The 16467-nt window shown below is 41.8% G+C and overlaps 1 protein-coding gene, 1 long non-coding RNA gene, 1 other non-coding gene and 2 pseudogenes across 3 annotated transcripts in view; 4 read left to right on the forward strand and 1 right to left on the reverse strand.

Annotated features, from left to right (window-relative positions):
- Nucleotides 1-1325: 1325 nt before the first annotated feature.
- Nucleotides 1326-2086, reverse strand: LOC141499215 (tetraspanin-17 pseudogene; annotated as a pseudogene).
- Nucleotides 2085-5729, forward strand: LOC141499216 (creatine kinase B-type pseudogene; annotated as a pseudogene).
- A 3768-nt stretch (nt 5730-9497) lies between these two features.
- RPS20 (ribosomal protein S20) lies at nt 9498-10622 on the forward strand. The gene is made up of 4 exons (XM_074200722.1): nt 9498-9588; nt 9812-9911; nt 10157-10230; nt 10400-10622. Exons 1-4 carry the CDS (start codon nt 9586-9588, stop codon nt 10580-10582), a joined length of 360 nt encoding a protein of 119 aa, XP_074056823.1. The 5' UTR covers nt 9498-9585; the 3' UTR covers nt 10583-10622.
- LOC141503872 (small nucleolar RNA U54) lies at nt 10016-10085 on the forward strand. Its single transcript, XR_012473156.1, has one exon. It is a non-coding gene; the product is annotated as a small nucleolar RNA U54 (small nucleolar RNA).
- Nucleotides 10623-14401: 3779 nt separating the features above from the next.
- LOC141499733 (uncharacterized) overlaps nt 14402-16467 on the forward strand; it is a 44292-nt gene continuing 42226 nt past the window's right edge. Inside the window, exon 1 of the long non-coding RNA XR_012471748.1 lies at nt 14402-15391. This is a non-coding gene — a long non-coding RNA (uncharacterized LOC141499733). The remainder of the gene's footprint in view (nt 15392-16467) is intronic.

Here is a 16467-nt window from a genome sequence, read left to right on the forward strand (position 1 = left end):
TATATTACCCAGTAGCCCAGTTTTTTCCCCATCTCAATTTCCCTGTCTCAAATTTCTCCTTACTTTTGTCCCTATAATTGCAGATTTTAGAACTGTTAGAAAAATGAGACAGATCCACACACCTACCACAAAGTAAAACAAAATTCAAGATTGTATGATATAATAACTCATGCATCCTTCTAAGAATTTCTTCTTTATTATCTTCCTACTTCTTGATTTACACACTGTTCTAAAAGTCCCTCCTCTATCCTGCATCCACACTCTTATTTCTTTTATAAAATTAAAAGACTTTTATATCTTTCTAGAGATGTTATTCCCTCTTTAACTCATTTCTAGTGAGAATAAGATTCCAGCACTACAGTCCTCCACCCCTACTTGCTTTCACTGTAACAGTTCTTCCTTTCATGCCTTGTTTGCACAAGATAATTGCCCCATATCACCTCTCTCTACCCAATTTTATTTATTAGAGTCATACCATCATACTTAACTCTTTATTATTCTAAAGAGTACAGATAACATTTTCCCACATAAGAATTAAATATCTAGACCTTATTCATTCCCTTATAATTGGTCTTTAATATTTACCCTACATTTCTCCTGGATCTTATATGTCAAAGTATCCATTGAGTTCTGATCTTTTTGCCACAAAAACTTGAAAGCTTTTCAATTCATTAAATGTCCTTTTTTTCATTCAGGATTATATTCAGTTTTGTTGGGTAAGTAATTCTTTTTTTTTTTTTTTGAGCTTCAGGACAATTTATTAGTCTCCACGAGGTTGATAGGGGGCAACAGCAGAACCCTTCCCCACCCCAGCTTTCCCTAGCACATGCCCTCCCCCCCCTCACCCCAAGGACTGTGGCCTGGGTAGCATCAAGGAATGATACTGCCCCTGTTATCAGGACTCTCAGGAACCAGTAATCGATTTAGAACCTTTTATTCTCCCCTACCCCACTTTACATGGAGCTGTTTCCATGACAACCAGCCACCCCAGAAGTCCTTGATAACATCTCTGGACTTTATAGCTGTGCCCAGGGGAGGGAATAGGCAGCTGCGCCCCTTACATTGCCCCAGCATGGACACATACCCACCCCCACTCTGTACAGTTCTCTGTAACCTAAATATGAATACCCTCCCTGCAGCCCCACCCGACTGCAATAACTCAGGGGTGCCACGATCATTGAGCCTGGTGCTGAGTAGGGGCTCCTCAAGGTGGGCCTGCTAAAGTCACCCCTGGAGTTCATCGGCACAGCTGACTGTGGCACCAGCCAGTGCTGCCCATCCTCTGAGGAGTGGATCCTGTTGGCTCAGAGTCACCCTCTCTGCCCTCACCAATTGGCTTTCACCGCATTGATGTCACAAGATTCTGGGCCAAACAAATGCCAATGATCTGGAGCATGGTGATGCCCACGAAGACCCTGGCCACCACAAGCAAGTTGTCTTGCAGCCACTTTTCAAATTGGCCCACACAGCCTTTTGTATGGATGAAGCTCTTTTCCAATTCCAGTTTGAGCCAGACATCATAGCCACATTGGGTATTGAGAACATCCTCTGCAGGATCCTTGACACAGCAGAAGGGCGCTCCACACCGCTCATGGCTGGGGTTCCAGTCAGTGCAGTTAAAATAGATGTTGAGGTTCCAGTCGCTGGGCCCTCAGGCTCCACAGCAAGACCAATATTCCTGAGCAAAGTCAATGAGGTTTTGCAGGTTGATATCATCCTGATAGGCCTTGATGTTGTTGTTGATGAAGATATTGAGCTGATCTCTAAACCAGTCCTTAAAAACAAAGACCAGGGTTCCTGTGACCAGAACCAGAAAGAAGATAAGGCCAAGGAACATTAAGAAAAACTTGAGTAAAAGGTATTGCAGCCTGCAAAGTCTAGCACAGACATGATACCTCCAACCACCATGAAGAACCAGACAGGATCCAGGCCACTCAGGTGGGTAAGTGAGGAGATGTTGGAAAGGATACCCTTCTCCCCCCAGGCCCACAGGCCTATGATCAACAGCAACAGCCTCCAAAAGCCAGAAAACAATGTTAAAACCAAATAGGAAGTATTTCCCGAAGCACTGCTGCTTGGCCAGCATGGGAGCCCCAGGCCTGGGTTGGTGGCCGCCAGGTAAGTTATTCTTGGTTGAAGGATAACTCACCCTTTTGCTCTTCAAAATGTTTTCAAGTCCTTCACTCTTTTAATGTAGAAGTTACTAGGTCTTGTTTTATCCTGACTGTAGCTTTACAATATTTATTTTTTCCCCTTTGTTACTTGTATTTTTTTTCCCTTTATCTGAGAACTTTGAAACTTGGCTATGATGTTCCCATGAGTTTTCATCTTGAGATCTCTTTCAGATGGTGACTGATGGATTTTTTTCTATTTACATTTTACCTTCTCATAGAACTCCAAGGCAATAGTCACTGATTTTTGTAATCTATTTAGACTTTTTTAAAAACAATTTTCAGTCCAACATATCGTAAATTAAATCTTTGATTTTTTTTTGGGGGGGGTTGCAAGGCAATGGGTTTAAGTGACTTGCCCAAGGTCATACAACTAGGCAATTATTAAGTGTCCTAGATCACATTTGAACTCAGGTCCTCCCGATTCCAGGGCCTCCTGACTCCAGGGCTGATGCTGTATCCTTTGAGCCACCTAGCTGCCCCTGATCTGTTTGATAGATCAATTGTTTCTCTAATGAGATGCTTCACATTCTCTTCCATTTTTTTCATCCTTTTGTTTTATTACTTCTTGGTATCTTATACCATTTTTAGCTTCCCCTTGCCCAATACTAGGGATTTTTTTTAGGCTTTTTTTTTTTTTGCAAGGCAAATGGGGTTAAGTGGCTTGCCCAAGGCCACACAGCTAGGTAATTATTAAGTGTCTGACACTGGATTTTGAACCCAGGTACTCCTGACTCCAAGGCCAGTGCTTTATCCACTACACCACCGAGCTGCCCCCCAATACTAGTTTTTAAGGAACTATTTTGTTCCTTAAGTTTTTGGATCTTTTTTTCTGATTATTTACATTTCTTTTCATATTATCCTTTATTTTCTTGTATTGCTCTTATTTCCCCCCAATTTTTCCTCATTTTTAAAAAATTCTTCTAAAGTCCTTCTAAGAACTCTTTCTTTGGTCTTATAATCATTTGATATTTTTCTTTAAAGTAGGAATAACTTTTTTAAACTTCATTATCTTCTGAGTAGGAACCTAGATGTTCTCTATCCCCATAAGTATCTATTTATGTTTGGGTTATTTCTTCTTTGCTTACTCATTCTTTCTATTTTGTATTTTGTCTTCAAGCAGCTTATTATGGTAAGATTCTAGTCCCAGAGTGTAGGAAGTTGGGGACTCAAGTTTTAGGTTTTTATACTGTTGTTTTCTAAATAATGTCTGTGGGCCCAACCATGAGTACTCCCCTCTACCTCTGAGCCCTAGTTAGGTTCATTAGCCATGCTATTACTACAAATGCTCTTGCTCCAGGCAGTCCCTCCCATGGTAGCAAAGTTCAGCTCGCCCTTCTGCCCTGGAACCCAAAATCAAGGACTCTGCTATCCTAAAAGTGCTCACAGCCAACAGGTTCCCAACCATTCTTCTACCACAGTCATCATTGCTCCTCTTCACCCATAGGCGCTGGCATTTGGTCAGCACAGGTAGCCCTGGCATCCTGGTAGGGGAAAAGGTCTTTAATTTTCCCCTACTCAGCTGTGCAAATCTCACACTGCCTTGAGGTGACAGTTCCTGAAGCTGAGGTAGCTGGCTGACAAGCTGCCCAGTAATTAACTGCAGATGTTGTACTCCAATGGTCCAGACTCCCTGAAAGTCTTTCCTAAGATCCTCCCAAGTTGTCTTAGGATACCTGTTTTACCCCGACTTTTAATTATTGCTGCTCCTCAGAGTTCGCTTTGAAGCAAAATTTTATCTTTGTGATTGAAATTTGGAGAGTATGGTTTGTCCTGTTTTATTCATGATCTTCCAGAATCTTCTCACATCTTTTTTTTAAATAAATGATCATTTCTCCAAACCCTATAGCTCTGAGTGAGCCATTGCTATAGATGCGGAATCACTATTGAACAAGATGCATATGTACAAAGATACTTAGAGCAGTTCTTTTTGTTGTACAAAAGAACTGGAAACTACAGGGGTACCCCTCAAATTGAGGAATGACTGAACAAATTATGATTTATAAATATAAAGAGATAGTATTGTGCCATAACTGGGATTCAGAGAAACACAAATCCAAATGGATTTTGAAATCTGGACAACAGAAATATTTTTAGTCATTTAATCTCTCCAAGTCAAATTTGTTGCAATGATCATATATCTCTACCAGCAGGCTCTGCAATTTTTTAGCGTTTGATGTAGTGATCATTATGTCATCTGAAAGTAAAAGTATCTGGAGGACCACACCATCCACAGAGAATCCTGCCTCTATTGGACTATTTTCCTCCATCACAGTGGTGAATAAGTTTGGCCAGAATATAGCTTCCTGTCTCATGAACTTTCTGATATTTATTATAAGGGTGTCATTGAACAGGGTTGTTTATATAGTTACATCTTGTTGCAGTATGGTATAGTGTAGAGAGAGCAGGAAAGCCTTGGGTTCAAGTCCAACCTCTAACAAATATTGACTCTGTGATCCTGAGCAAATCATGTAATTTCTCAGGGTCCTAAGAAATTTATTAAAAATATAAGCTACAGGATGTGGTGGCTGAGTTCAAGCTAAGGTGGCCTGGGACTGACCTCTCCTTATACAACAGTCACATAGATAAGGTGCTGATGCCAGAGCTCTATGAAAAATTCTAGGGTAAGGTTACATCCAGCAGCTTTACTGTGAGTGATGTCATTCAGACCAGTATGGATAACCCAGGGCACCCATTCCACATGACTGTAGGTTGTATGGCTGGAGATAAAGAGAGCTATGATATGTTCAAGGAACTGTTTGATCCTATCATTGAAGGCAGACACGGAGGTCTTCAGATGGGCCTAAGACTGATTTTAACCCTGACAATCTGCAGGATGGTAATGACCTGGATCCCAACTATGTGCTGAGTTCTTCTGTTTAATCTGGCCAGAGCATCCAAGGATTCTACCTACACCCTCATTGTAGCAGGGGCAAGTGCAAGGCCATAGGGAAGTTCTCTGTGGAAGCTCTGGCCAGCCTGGAAGGTGACCAGAATGGGAATACTTTGCTCTGAAGAATATGACTGAGGAGAAACAGTAGCAGTTGACTGATGACCACTCTTTGACAAGTCTGTCTCCCTAGTTTTCTTGATCTCTGGCATGGCCTGAGACTGATCTGATGTTGGGGGCATTTAGCACAACGCCAAGACCTATCTTTTGTGGATCAATGAGGAAAATCATCTGAGGGTCATCTCCAGAAGAGGGTTAACATGAAGGAGGTGTTCACACACTTTTGCAATGAACACACCTAGATTGATACCCGTTTTTAAGACCAAGAACCAAGTTCATGTGGAACTCCCATCTGGGTTATATTCTGACATGCCCCACCTGGGCAAGATGGTGAGATGCAAAAGAAGCTGAGGCTGCAGAAGAGGGACTTAGGGGGTGTGGACACAGCAGTTGTGGGTGGTGTCTTTGATATCACCAATGTTGATTGACTGGGTCAGAGATGGAGTTGGTGCAGATGGTGGAAGATGGTGTGAAGTTGCTCATTAAAGACAGAGAAGCATTTGGAGCAGGGACAGTCCATCAAAGATCTTATGCCAGCTCAGAAATGAGTAGTTGTGTGTCCCCCGTTCCCTGCAGTTCTGCATTTCCTAATTTATTGGATGAATGAATAAGCATGCTTTCACCACATACACCCTGGTGGGGGGGTGCTTCAAATGCAGCCCACCTAATCATGTTGTAGAGAAGTCTTCCTTCCATTCTTAGTATTACTTTTAATTTTGATCGCTGAGATGTTGCTGAATGCTTAAATAACAAACTATTGTTTTAGCCTTAAAAAATAAAAGCTACAGAGAATGAGCTGATCTGCATAGATCTCTGTGACAACGAAATCAAAGTTCAATCCCTGGCCCTGTAACAACTTCCAAAGAGTCTTGAATGATCTTGTTGTATGACTAGGAGTTTATACTTCACTATAACCCATGAAACTAGATTAATAATTAATCACTATTTTTCCTAGCTTTTAAAATTTACATCCATTTGATCCTCAATACTCTATGAGACAGGGTTTATAGGTATTATTATTTCCATTTTACAGGTAAATAGTTAGAATGGTTGTGACTATAAAAAATAAATAAAACTGTGTATTGTACATTTCAAGTCTGGGGCAATTAAACTAGGAGTTTATTCAAATGATGATTGACTGCTTACAGATTCCCCTTTGTGGATTAGCAAATTTTAAATCACAGATTTACCCTCCTTAGTTTGGCACTTGAAGCCCTTTACAATTTGGCTTCATTCTACCTTTCTAGCTTTATTGCACACCCCTTCATGAACTCTGCCTTCTGCCCATACTGGCCTACTCACAGCTCTCTGAAGTTAGCAATCCATGCCTTTTCACTTCATGCCTGGAATGCATTCTACCCTTACTTCTACTCTGAGAATCCTTAGATTCTTTTGAGAACTAGTTCATGTGCCAACATCCATGGAAAACTTTTCCTGAACCTCCCTGTTAGAATTCTCTCTCTCCTGAAAGCATTTTACACACACACACACACACACACACATACAATGTATGTATTGTATGTATGCATGCATTATCTCTACATACATATATATGCATATAAATGTCTTTTCATGTTATATTCCCTTTTAAGGTCTGATGCATAGTATTATACTTAATGTATTTTGGACTGATGGCTGGATTGCCACTGATGATACTATTTTCTTATTTGGGAAATTCTATAGTTATTCTCAAAGTGTGATCCATAGACCACTAAGGATTCCTTGGATGCTTTCAGGGAGTCCACAAGAGTCATACAAAGTCATTTTAATTTCTAATATGGTAAATGTGAATAGATATAATCCACATAAACAACAGGTACTGGGGGTGGGGGAAGAGACCTCAATAATTATTTCTAAAGTCTAAGAGTCCTGAATTCAAAAAGTTTGGGAACCACTGTGCTACAGGAAAGCAAACAAAAAAAGAAGTGAGGATTCCACAGGCCAGCTCACAATGTGATATGCTACTCAAAACAACTACTTTGAGAGGTAAGGTATGCAGAGCACAGGAGGTGATTATGAGACTATATTCTGCCTTGGTCAGATTTCTGTGGGGCATAAGTGTTAGGTTCTGGGTGCTACATTTTAGGAAGGACATCAACAAGTTAGAGAATACAGAAAAAGGGTAATCAAAATGATGAGGAGCCCAGGAACCAGGACATGGGGATTGATTACTAGAATTTGGGATGATAAGAGAAGTCTTCTAAGCCAAAATAAACTGGTTCTCATGTGGAAGAGATTAAATCTATTCTTTTTGACTAAGGGAATCCTGAGTTCCCTACCAGTCTGAGATGTGAAACTTGCCTAGGGTCATACATTGCCAGAACTAAGATCTGAACCCAAGTTTTTGCTATGTCAAGCTCTTTGCACTATTTATTTTTGCCAATTCACTCGATAAAGAAATATTTGTTTTAAAGAATTCCTTTGTCATGGACACTAGTATCTGACTAGCTTAGAAAAGTACAGATAGGACTGGTTTTCCAATTCATTTTGACTCTGACTACCTTCTTTGCTTGGCTGGGAGAGAATATTTCCTAAGTTTTCTTTAAGAATTAAAAATACCAACCACATGGCAAAAAATTGGAAATTAAGTGAATGTCCTTCAATTGGGAAATGGTTTAACAAACTGTGGTATATGTATGTCATGGAGCACTATTGTTGTAGTAGAAACCAGGAGGGATGGAAATTCAGGGAAGCCTGGAGGGATTTGCATGAACTGATGCTGAGCAAGATGAGCAGAACCAGGAAAAACACTGTACGCTCTAACATGGGAGCGATGATCAGCCTTGACTCCAAGGCTAGCTAGTGCTCTATCCACTGAGCCACCTAGGCGCCCCATAAAGCTTCTCTTCTTTTTTTTATAAAGATTTTATTTACTTTGAGTTTTACAATTTTCCCCTGATCTTATTTCCCTCCCCCTACCCCCCACAGAAGGCAATTTGCCAGTCTTTACATTGTTTCCATGGTATACACTGATCCAAATTGAATGTGATGAGAAATCATATCGTTAAGGAAGAAACTAAAAAAGTATAAGAGATAACAAGATCAGACAATAAGATATCTGGGTTTTTTTCCTAAAGTAAAGGGAATAGTCCTTGAACTTTGTTCAAACTGCACAGTTCTTTCTCTGGATACAGATGGTATTCTTCATGTCCCTGATGGTTGCACTGATGGAAGGAGCAGGTCCATCGAGGTTGAAAGGATTTGATTTCTGTCATCACAAAAATACCACAGCCTCTACAAACAAAATGCTTGAAAGATGCAATTGCAACTTCTTTTCATAAAAAAGATGTTTGTCACATTTTTCATATAAGAATATGTGTGTATGCATACATGCAAATATATATGTGTATTTCTATGTACACACGACACTGTCATTGCCACAATGGACCAGCAGATGGCCGTCATCTGGACTGCATTCCCTCTGTGGCCTAGTTTCTGAAGCTTCCCCCCCTTTCTTCCATCTCTCTCTCCTGAGCCTTGGCCAGCCTGTGCCCAGGTGCTCCAGGTGGTTTGGTCCTGTTTTAGGACAAGTCTCCTCATGGAGCTTGTGCCCTGGCATCCGGGGCAGGCGCCCCGCGTGCCATCTTCACCCCGGCCCCCTCCTCTCTACCTAGTACCACTCCTTTTTTTTAAGGTTTTGGCAAGGCCACGGGGTTAGGCGGCTTGCCCACGCCCGCACAGGTGGGTCACTATTAAGTGTCTGCGGCCGCGTTTGAACCCGGGTCCTCCCGACTCCAGGGCTGGTGCTCTATCCACTGCGCCACCTGGCCGCCCCCCCCCCCCCCCCAGCGCCTCTCGATATAAGTTCTCACGGCCTCCCCCCTTCATTTTGACCCCTCCCCGGTGGCTCTCCCTACCCTGCACCTGGGCCCCTCTTCGAGGCCCCCGCCCTCCCCAACCCGGAAGTCGCGCTTTTCCAGGGACAGGGGAGGCGGCCGAGGGCACGTGCTTCTCCGACGGGGGCGGGGCGGGCGCGGTCCACGTGGCTCCGCCACCAAGTCGTCGCCCCCGGCCGAGGCCCGCTTTCCGTCCGGGACTCCCTCCTCACGCCGGCTGCCGGGCCTCGGCTTCCGAGGGTCGGGGCGAGCCCGGAACTCAGGGGCCGGAAGTCGGAGCGCCCGCTCCGCCGGAGCGGCAGGGGTCGCTGCAGGGCGACCCGGCCGGCGCTCCGTCCGCCCGCGGCTGTCGGCGCTCCTTTCCTCTTCCGGGTCATGGGCGCCCAGCGCGCGCGGCGCCGGGCCGCGGCCGCGGCTATAAAAGCGCGGCTCCGGCTCCACCCCTTCCTCTTGGGTGGAGATAGCGCCGCTGCGGCTCCGCGGGCCGCGCTCCCTGCCTTCCTCCTCCTGACTCACCGCTGTTCCCTCACCCCGAGGAATAAGTCGGTCGGGAAGCCGCTCCACCGCCATGGTAAGGAGGGCCGGAGGGGGCTGGGCGGCCGGGGGCTTCCGCACCGCTGGGCCGCGCTGGCCGAGGAGGAGGAGGGGAAGAGCCGCGCGCGGCGGGTTCGGCCCACGCGCGCCACCGGCCCCCGACCGGGCTGGAACGAGCCCCTTGCCGCCCTCCCGTAGCCCGCTTCCTCGGGGCTGGTGTTTCCGCCCCCTCCCCCCCTAATGGCCGCCTTCCGTCGTAGGCGTTCAAAGACACCGGCAAGACGCTCGTGGAGCCCGAAGTGGCCATTCACCGCATCCGCATCACCCTCACCAGCCGCAACGTGAAGTCGCTCGAGAAAGGTGAGCGTGGGGTGCCCCGGGCGAACTGCGGGCCACCGAGGGCCGGGAATGCCCCCCTGCCGGGCGTCCGCCACGGGCCCATGGATTGCAGCCTTCACACAGGTTGGCGCTGATGACCAAACCTCAAGTAGTTGACTTCTCTGTGATTGCCTTATACGCTATTCTGAGCCACCTCCGAGATAGGGTCGCTCTAGACCCCTTTGAATGAACTAAACCAAACCAATGCCTCTTTCTTTCCTTTTCAGTGTGTGCCGATCTCATTAGAGGAGCCAAAGAAAAGAACCTGAAAGTGAAGGGACCTGTTCGAATGCCCACTAAGGTACGAAAGGCTGGGATGGAGCCTTTAGTCCTACACACTTAGAAAAATCTAGCATGGTTGATGGTGTCTTCAGGATACGGATAGATAGCTAAAACTTTATTGCATTCATAAAGTTTTCTTAAGTATAACTTCTAAAACAAGTTTGGTTTGCCCTTCCTCCCATTTTTAGACACTTCGCATCACAACCAGAAAAACTCCTTGCGGCGAAGGTTCAAAGACTTGGGATCGGTTCCAGATGAGAATCCACAAACGCCTTATTGATTTGCACAGTCCTTCCGAGATTGTTAAGCAGATCACTTCCATCAGCATTGAACCAGGTGTAGAAGTTGAAGTCACCATTGCAGATGCCTAATCACTCATCTCTTTAAATAAATTGATTTGCAACTATTGAATTTTGATGTCTTTGAAATCAAGTCATCCTCAGAATAAGTAATTGGTCATAGAATATAAGGTTTTGGAGTAGTTGAAAATTGAGTAATTCAGGAGATTGGAGAATTTAAGTAGAAATTCTCATTGAGAATTGGAGGGCTGGATTGGATTATAAGGTGCTGGAAAAGGACTTGACTTGAAACTAAGATTTGTAATTCAGCTTAAATGGAGGTTGTTAAAACTTTTCCAAGGTCACATAAATTGGACCCTTGGGTTAATATGGACCAGGTTTTATGTTTGGTTTTTAATTCTGGTTTCATCCTGTGAGAATGTCTAGTCTTTGCATTAATCTTAGGATTTAATTTTTAGCGTTTTTTGAAAGTTAACAGTTATAAAAATAAAACAGTTCACTACAGCTGAAGCGGTAAAGGTTGTCAGTTCTATTAATGGAGCCATTCTGTGCCCTTCATTGATCACTAAGCTTTCTCAAATTATGAATTGGAGCAGGATCTGGCTTATGAGAAGGGATTTCTGTACAAAGAAATCATGAACTAGAAGTATTAAGCTGTATGTATAGTGAATTGTTACCTTTTGAAGAAGGAATTTGTAATTGAGCTATAGCAATTGATTTTTTTTCCCCTTTGTCAACCCAGTTTCAAGCTTTGAACCAAAGATCATTCCAGGAAACATAAGTGGAATGTTGTTGGTAAGACTTCTAGTACTGCCTTTCTGAGGAATTGGCCTTTGTAAAGCAGAAATGCTTGATTCACAGCTGAACCAAAATATCTACAGCTTCTTAGTCACTAAATCTGTTTTGAAGCCTCCCAAAATAAAGTGTTAGTTTTTAAGCAGTGTTAAAATTTGAAATTTTGCTTAATGGAGAGTTTAATGCTTGCTGGATTATTAAGTGTCCAAGACAGCATTTGAACTTGGGTATTCCTGCCTCTGGGGCTGGTGCTCTATCCACTGCACTGCCACCTAGCTGTCCCTAGTTTGGATTCTTTTTAATGACTTTCAAGAGTGGCAACAACAAACCCTTTCAGGGTTCCCTATTGTCCAAGAAACAAAAGTAGATTTTTGCTCCATGCTTTTCTTTTATCTTGGCTCAATACTTCAGTTCAGTTACTTTTTAGTCATTTTACTCTTGGTCCCGATTTCTTTTATTATATATACATACTTTGTTCTCTCTGCTTTCAAGAAGCTCCCATTCTAATGGAAAATGAGATGTCGAAATTCTTCAACTTCAAGTAGCACCTGCAGGAATAGATGCCAAGCTGAATTTACACAAAGCTGTTCAGGGTGATACCTTTGGGTGGGCACTTGACAGGAGGAAAGAAACATTGCTGTTTTCTAAGATTGTTGAGTTCAGAGTCCTGGGTTTCCATCAGGATCTAAGTGGAAAAAAGGCAAAGGTGGTTTGATATTCATGGACCACCAGGCTGTTTTGTTAGTGCTGTAGGCTGCTTTGTTGCTTCAATTTGTCTGCTTTACGTGTCCCCTCTGTTATAGGTGGTTGGCACCACAAAAGACTTGTTCCCCCAGATGATGACTGAAGCAACATGGTAATAAAATTCCTTTTGGTTTTTTTCAAAGCTTTAAAAAAAACCTGGGACAGTATGGACAGTGCTGAGAAATTATCAGTCATTTAATGGGGGTGGAAAATCTTAAAATCCACTCACCCACTATTGAGTACCATATGAAATAAAACTGCCTTAAATCTACGTATCTGGAAGTACTAAATACTTAATGCACGCTAGCAAAATTAGTCAAATTTAAATCAAAACTCAAAAATTATGCCTTTTTAAAACTCCTAGTTCATTTTTGAATGATTCAGTTGTAATTTGGATTGCTGTCCTCAAGTAGTTATGTATTTTTAATTTGCTAAAAGTAATCCAAATATTAAGTACAGAACCAAAGCAAGTTTCCAAAATTAAGGTATCTGTGACTAAAAAAAGTCATATACTCTTATTGAAATTCATTTCAATGAGAGCCACAGATTAACAAAGAACATACCTGTGGTCTCAGGGTCAAACACCATCTTTTGAGGACTTAAAAACATTTCTCGTTAGTCATAATTTGGTTCTTCACTTTTTGTATTTTTCTAATATTCCATGAAATAAAATTTTTGAGCAACTTTCTAATAAGACATAGTTTAACAATTTCTTATAAGGTAAAGCAATTAATATCTAATTTTTCTTCCATCTTTATGTGCAAAGATAGGTTAAGTGTTCGAGATGCAAAGAAATTACATAGTCCTTATGTGCTCAAGGAGTTTAGATTACTAAAAGCGATTTAGGATATGATCCTTGAAGAGAGGGTCAAAGATAACTCGGTTTTCATATGTCAATTTCACAAAAAGTTCAATATTGAATTCTTTTTATGTGCTAAGGTTGGCCAAAAAGTTGTTAAATTTCATAAGAAACATTTCAGTTCTTGGAGATCTTGAGCAATTTATTGATGTGTAGCATGAGTCAGGACATGGATTCAGATCCTAACTCTTCCTTAACTGTATTGGTATCCTTAGGACAGGTCCTCCAACTTTTCTGAACTTCAGTTTCGTCAATCTGCCAAATGAAATGTCTGGACTAAACAGCCTGAGAAATTTCTCTAAAGCTGATTAGTTCCAAATGGTCTACTTTTTGACTATTTCTCCAATGAAGAATGGGTTTAACAGACTTGAGATTTCATTAGTATTCAGGGAAGTTGAGATCTCCACCAACAAAAACAATCCATATGATTTAGTAGTCCTAGGAAGTGCCCGAGATAGAAATTAATGACCTTGATCTCACAGATTCCTGTACAAGTCTCACTGACTTGAAGCCCAGTACTGCAATAGAAATAAAATTGATGTTGAAATAAAGGAATTTATTAGTATTTTGGAATCATTTAAAATAGCATGATTCCTAAAAACATCCCATACCACTTGTTCTAGGTCTGGTCCCTGTTTTTTGTTGTTTTAAGAGTGTCTGTTCCTGAAATCCGCTGATTAACTTAACTGGCTATCATAATCTGGACGGTGGACAAACTTGGTGCTTTGTTCTTTCTTGGTCCATGGATATCATCGAGGAGATTTCTATAGTTTTTAGGTTTGATTCAGTCACCACACTAATCAGCATTAAGAAATAAGTACCTGACATCTGGATCTTTGAGTGTCTTCTGAATTAGATCCTTCTCTAGGATTTCCAAGATGTTTTCTGTTTTAAATTTGAGGATCTTATGGACAGACTTAAAGCATTTGTATAACCTGGGCAAAAATCAGTTTTTATCTCCCTACATCCTTATTGCCACCTATTTTAAATCTTCAACATACTGCTGTTTTGCACAAAAATGCCTATGAATATGGTATTCCATCTCTCCCCACAGTAATAAGGGGCAATGGAAACTGATTTTGTTTGAATCTGCAGTGTATAACCCATTGCAGCTGTCAGTATTTCCCTCTATATCTCCTTGATTTAGACAGGCCTCTCTGGCAAGAGCAATAGATGTCTTCCTTGAGTTTTTAAAGGACTGATGTTGAGCACCATCAGGATGCAATAAATTGAAAGAACTTTTCCACCCACCTCAATATGTGTAATCTACCTCCACTCACGGGCTTACCTAGATTGTTGTGCTAGAAGATTGTTCCTACTGCTTTGACTAACAGGCACTATGCGGGGTAGGTGGGGTGGGGCCTGGGACTAAGTGTTCCAAGCTGTTGACCAGGCTTCTCCACAGACTAAAGCAAAAACAAAAGATCTAGCGCTGAGCAGAAGCTAGGAAGAGGAAGGGGGGGGGGGGGATGAGAAAGAATTTGCCCTTCAGATAACATTTTTACTCCAGGGTTTGGGAAGGTAAGAGAGGGAAGGAGAGATGAAGGAAAGAAAGGAGGGGATGGGACTGGCTTGGACCCATACAGATGCAGTTAACATCAATTCTGTCTCGTTTAATTGGAGACTGTATACCAATATAAGATTAAAAGCAACAGTATTGAAGTGCCACTTCCACCCAGAAAGCTAGAGCAATCTACGTCCACAACCTCAAGAGGAGACACCTGGTTGTCTTCAGGTGCCAACAGTCAGATGGTCACAAACAGTTGTCCAACCCACTGCTCAGCCTTCTTGGAGGCTGCATTTCAGCAGGGTAGGATGGATTTGGAAACTGATAATCCAGACAACAAGAGCATATACTGTATACCTTTGCACTATGCTGGTGGATATGAAAATAGAACAAGGAAAAAAAAATCCCTACCTTGGAAGAGCTTTCTTTCCAGAGAAACATGTAAATAACTATTATATAACTCGACTTGTATGTGATGGAGAGCAAGAAAAGTCTGCAGATGTGAGATGAGATGTATCTTAGGAAAATAAAGAGGCAGAGCTGAGGAAGCAACCAATTCAAAGGCACTGGGATAGGAGATGTGACATTATTTTCTATGAATTGCAAATAGAGTAGGATAGCGGTAACCTAGAGCACAAGTAGGAGAATAAGAGTGTGAGAAAACTAGATAGGTTGCAAGGGGCCAGGTACAAAGAGCTTTAATTGTAGAGGATTTTTGTTTGTTTTTTAATCCTGGTGGCAATAGGGAGCCCCTGGAGCTTATTGAGCAGGTGGATGATGTGGTCAGATCTATGCTTTAAAGATCGCCTTGGAAACTGAGTGGATGGTGGATTGTACTGGAAAGAGTTTTGAGGCCAGAAGATCAGTTAGAAGTCCAACAGCAGTAATGAGGTCCTGCATTGGAGTGGCAGAAATGAGTGGAGAAGAGTTGTGAAGTTAATAATGACAAGATTTGTTAGTGGATTGAATATGTGAGGTGAGTGAGAGGAGGGAGATGAGGATAATACTGAGGTAAAGTTTCCAATCTGGATGACTTGGAGGTTGGTGATATCCACAAGGGTAATAAAGAAGTTCAAATTTTTGAAAGAAAGATGAATTCTAGATCAAGCATGTTGTGTTTGGGGTCCCTTGGAATATCGAGTTCAAAAAATTTCAATTTGGGGATATGGAAATGGAATTTAGGAGAGAAACTAGGATTAGATGTATAGATCTGGGAATCATCTGCATAGAACTCATAATTTAACCCATGAATGCTGATGAAAACACCAAGTAAGGTAGTGGAGAGTAAAAAAGAAGAAAAGGGTCTAGAACAGAGCTTCCCAGACTACTCACTGCTAATAATTGTGACATGGAAGAAGAACCAGGGGAAAAAAAAAAACTGAAAAAGAGTAGTATGAGAGAAAACCTAGAAAAGAGAGTATTTAGGAAGAGATAGTGATCAGTGATGTTAGCAACTCCAGAGGTCAACGATAAAGATTATGAAAAAAAAATTAGACTTATTAGTTAAGACATTGTAAGTTATTTTGGAGAGATGTGGAGGCACCATTTGGAGACCACTGGATCAAGGAGATGAGTGACAAACAGTTTGGACAGAAGATGAGGCTGAAGGTTAAATAAATTTACATAATAACTATTAAATATTTTAAATGAATAATAAGTTATACTCAATAAATTTGCAATTTCATATGCAATCATTTTATAATGCAAATGCTTTGTGCTACAAATTAAAAATAAATGTGAGGGAGAGGGAGGAAGAGCTCTGGATTTGGCTGTAAAGGTTTACAAATAATTTTGTTTGCCATTCTACATCTGTGTCCTCAAATCACTTAGTTTCTTTGATCTCCATTTTCTTATCTGCAAAATGAGATAGTTTGACTAGATTGACCTCTAAGGCACCTTTAAAGCAATCTGTAGCACTTTTTAAATTTTATTTTTCAATTATATTTAAAAATAATTTTCAGCATTCATTTTTATATTGTTTTCTCCTACCTTAGGACAGCAAGTAATCTGATATGGGTTATAATGTATACAATATGCTTTGCACATTTCCAT

This window comes from Macrotis lagotis, chromosome X (assembly GCF_037893015.1).
Source record: "Macrotis lagotis isolate mMagLag1 chromosome X, bilby.v1.9.chrom.fasta, whole genome shotgun sequence".
In the NCBI taxonomy this organism is placed as follows: Eukaryota; Metazoa; Chordata; class Mammalia; order Peramelemorphia; family Peramelidae; genus Macrotis; species Macrotis lagotis.

Coding starts and splice junctions, on each gene's coding strand:
- RPS20 (XM_074200722.1), top strand. Junction 9,912..10,156: donor CGTGAAGTCGCTCGAGAAAG/GTGAGCGTGGGG, acceptor TTTCCTTTTCAG/TGTGTGCCGATCTCATTAGA. Junction 10,231..10,399: donor CTGTTCGAATGCCCACTAAG/GTACGAAAGGCT, acceptor TCCCATTTTTAG/ACACTTCGCATCACAACCAG.